The sequence below is a fragment of the Physeter macrocephalus genome, unplaced genomic scaffold (assembly GCF_002837175.3).
Source record: "Physeter macrocephalus isolate SW-GA unplaced genomic scaffold, ASM283717v5 random_386, whole genome shotgun sequence".
Taxonomy (NCBI): Eukaryota; Metazoa; Chordata; class Mammalia; order Artiodactyla; family Physeteridae; genus Physeter; species Physeter macrocephalus.
The window spans coordinates 88-4,034 of record NW_021145672.1 but is presented as its reverse complement, the minus strand read 5'-3'; the positions used below and the strand labels follow the sequence as shown (position 1 = coordinate 4,034).

General features: G+C 56.5%; 1 protein-coding gene across 1 annotated transcript in view; it reads left to right on the top strand.

The window, feature by feature from the left end:
• LOC114485043 (serine/threonine-protein kinase WNK2-like) overlaps positions 1–3,626 on the top strand; it is a gene marked incomplete at its 3' end in the record, with an annotated part of 67,454 nt that extends 63,828 nt beyond the window's left edge. The window contains exons 9-11 of the mRNA XM_028485397.1: positions 714–869; positions 1,276–1,467; positions 2,962–3,626. Coding sequence (XP_028341198.1) covers positions 714–869; positions 1,276–1,467; positions 2,962–3,626 — 1,013 coding nt within the window. The remainder of the gene's footprint in view (positions 1–713; positions 870–1,275; positions 1,468–2,961) is intronic.
• Between the last annotated feature and the right edge of the window lie 321 nt (positions 3,627–3,947).

Sequence of the window (3,947 nt, the reverse complement as noted above, 5' to 3'; positions counted from 1 at the left end):
CGCAGGCTCAGCGGCCATGGCTCACGGGCCCAGCCGCTCCGCAGCATGTGGGATCTTCCCGGACCGGGGCACAAACCCGTGTCCCCTGCATCGGCAGGCAGACTCTCAACCACTGCGCCACCAGGGAAGCCCCAGCAGCTGTTCTTAATAGCATCAAACATCCAATACTCAGATTTCTGACTCTTTCCTAGTTCATGTCTATGCTGTGCTTGGCAGTGAGGGCTCACGTCTGTGGCCTTGTTTCTTTCCTGATGGGTGAGTCATGGGAGACTCGCAGCTCTTCAGGGCACCCCTCTCTCCAGCTCTGTCCCACGTTTTATTCCCACGTTTCCATATTCTGTTTGTGAATATATCCACACGTACACATTTTATATAGTCCTATAAACAAGACACATATGCCTTTTTATCTTTCCCTCATTTAATGTCATAACAAGCGTTTTCCAAGGTTCCACAAATCTCTTTTAATGATCTTTTCTCACAGCATGATAGTCTGTGGAGCTGAAGTTCTAGGACATTCCCTGGTTGGGAGGTGTGGCTGTTCTTGGTTTAGGGACCGCCACACCTTGCTTCTGCTGAATCATCTTCCTAGGAAAGTGTCCCTGGCAGGATGGCAGGCATGGGGAGTGAGAGATGGGTCCCTGAAGATGGTGAGTGTGTGCTTGGCAGGGCTCCTTAGGACAGCTCCTGAGTGTGGCTCTGGGTGCTTTTTGCAGCCTGGCCTGTCGGTGGCCTCCATCCCGCCCCCCGCCCGCCCTCTGCTCCCACAGCAGCCTTTCCCAGAGCCGGCCATGAGCTTCGCCCCTGGGCTGCCGCCGCCCAGTGCCCCTGTGCCGACGGGCCCAGGCCAGCCCACACCCCCCGCCCACCAGGTGAGTGCTGGCTGCCCCTCTTTATGGGTTCTGTGGGTGCCTCAGTCTCCCCAGGCCTTGCTGGTCAGTATTGGCTGGCCTGAGCCCAGTGTCTGTGAGCCTCCTGGCAGGTGCAGGCCCCCTATACGCCTTCTCTGCAGTTCCCCAGGGCCCAGGGTGTAAATGGGAGTGGGGGTGGGTCTCTGTGTCTGTGGAGTTCAGGGTTCCGCAGCACTCAGAAGGCCCCCGTTGCACACAATGGTCCTCCCAGATCTGTGTGTCCCCGGCTCCAGCCTGGGTGTTTGAACATGTGTGTGGGTATGTGTATGTGTGCATGTGTATGAGTTGATTCTTTTCTGTTGTGTCTTAGTGCATAGGTGTATCTCAGGAGGGCACTGGTCTAAGAGAAGCCCCTCTGTCTTTCTAGCCTCCTCACCTGACCCAGCCGGTACCCCTGCCACAGGTCCTGGCCCCACAGCCTGTGGGCCCTCTCCAGACGGTGCCCCCCAACCTGCCTCCATACCTGGCTCCAACCTCCCAGGTGGTGGCCCCTGCTCAGCTGAAGCCCCTCCAGATGCCTCCGGCGCCCCTTCAGCCACTTGCTCAAGTCCCTCCACAGGTACCTCTCTGTCTCCTGCCCTACAGCCTCACCTTCTCGCCCAGTCTGGTTGGCTGTTCCTTGTCCTCAGGGCACATGGGTCCCTCAAGAGAGAAACACTCCCTGATGACAGGGCGGCTGGGCTGCAGTGCTCTCCTGCCTTTGACTTCTGCCCCAGATGCATCTAGGATGGGGAAAGGTTTAGTCCAGAGTCAGACCAGAGAAGCCAGGATGGGGCTGTGAGCACATAGCTATAGTCACTGTCCTCCACGGAGCTACTCGAGGCTGTGCTGACCATGGATTCTTGGGAGTCCAGGGGACAGCTGAGCAGCTTGCCAACTACAAAGAAGACTTGACTGTAAAAGTGACTTCTGATGCCCGTCTTCGGGGGAGCATCACGTGACCAGTATCACTTGATAACACGTGGTTGATGCTTGGGTGCTGTCACTCAGGCTAATGCTGTCAGTGGTCATGTATGTTTCCAGTGAACCTTGATCACGGGACGGCTTTCATTTCATGGGTCCCATTATAGTGTGTTGGCAGAGCTAGGATGGGAAGTGCTGCTTCATGGGGGAAGATGTGAGTGTTCCTGCGGTTTATAGGCACCACCCAGAAGATTCTTTCATGTCAGCAGTTGCCTGTCACCAGCCTTGTCCTCATCACTCCTGCATTGGAGTCACTTTCAGCATCTAGTTAACCCGCCACCTTGCTCCCAGTGATCGGGGCATTTAGTTGCTTTTCAAATACACAGAGGTCAATTTGCATATTTTTGCTGTCTTATAATTACACAAAGGCACATATTATGCAATGCTCATGTGCCTGCAACCAGAAAAGCTTTATTTTAGAGAGAACTGCTAGAGAATCTGCTGAAATGTTTGAAGTGCTAAATCCACAAGATGTCTCCAGCATGGAAGAGCAGACACTGAAGGTTCCAGAGCTCTGCTGTTGTGAGATGCTGCTCTCTCCCAGGATACATGGCACAGGGGCATTCGGCCACCAAGGAGGGGCTGGAAGATATTCTTTTCTTGAGATAACCTGTTGAAGAATTTGGTCTCAGTGTGAATTTATACAGATTGGAGGGAATCAGGCAAAGTAATTTCAGATGTTTGGGGCCAGTCCGGTAGCTCTGGCAGTTCTGGTCTTTCTGAATGAGAACATACCAAAGCTGTGACTCTGATGGTCACTGTTATAACCCCTGATGTCCTTGCAGTCACCTAGCAGTAGCCTCAGAGTGGCCCCGCCTGAGGCACTTTGAGGTGGTGCTGAAGGCGGGGCTGTCTTGAAGGTCATGTCTGCCCCCAACCCCCTTCTGAGGCCTCCTGCCTTTCCTTCTGTTTGATGGTGTCATACACTTGGTTCCATTTAAATTGGGTTTGTTTTTGTTCCCTTCCATAGAAGCTACACAAAAGTGTGTTGGGGCAGAAACTGTGGGTGATGTGGACCCTCTCACCCAGTGCAGATGTGCTGCAGGCAGGGCCAAGTCTTGGTAGGGCTGACATGCTTGTTCTCTTTCAGATGCCTCCACTTCCTGTTGTCCCCCCCATCGCTCCACTGGCCACAGTCGACAGCCTCCCTGCAGCCCTTCCTGACCTGCCAGCCACGAGTGGGCCCGCCGTGCCTCCCCCCTCTCAGTATTTCTCTCCGGCTGTCATCTTGCCAAGCCTCCCACTCAGTGCCACCACTGCTCCCCTGCCCACGTCACCGGCCCTGCCTCTGCAGACAGTCAAGCTGCCCCACCCTGCTGGGACACCACTGGCCGCGCCATGCCAGACCATCGTGCCAAACGTGGCGGCCACTGCTACTGGCAGACCTCTTCTGGCTGTGGCTCCGCAGGGCGTGGCTGCCCTGTCCATTCACCCCACCGTGGCCCAGCTCCCTGCCCAGCCCATGTACCCGGCAGCCTTTCCACAGATGGTGCCCAGCGACGTCCCGCCTTCTCCCCTCCATGCAGCGCAGACTGTGCGGGCTGCCCCTCCCCATCCGGCACCCCCCATGCTGCCACAACCCCACAAGCCAAGTGTTGCCCGCCTTGCCGAGCAGGCTGCTCCGGCCACCAGTGCTGGGAGTCAGGTAACCCACCTGCTGGCGAGGGCCCACCCTCTAGGCGCTGGGAGACCCCTTAGCACACGAGGGGTTCATGGGCCTTTGCTCCTTCTCAGCTCCTTGACCCCTCTAGCAGAGTGGGAATGGACAAGCAGGCAGTGCTGTCCCATGGCTGCAGCGTCTCATCCAGCATGGGGGGTGTCTACTGCCTCCTCTCGCTTCCCAGCACATGTTAGGAGCCTTGGGGATTGGGGTGGCTAGAAGCTCCACTGTTGGTTCCTTCCCAAGTGTCAGTAGCAGCTGCTTGTGGTGGGGGGCTCCTGGCCACTGGGCATTGTGGCACCTGCCTTCACCTGGATAGGGTTGGCAGTCTTGGTGCAGCTGTGTCAGCCGCTCCATGGGCGCTGGAGAGGCTCACACTGCCTGTCTTGTTGCCTGTCGAAGTAAAGTGGGTGGGT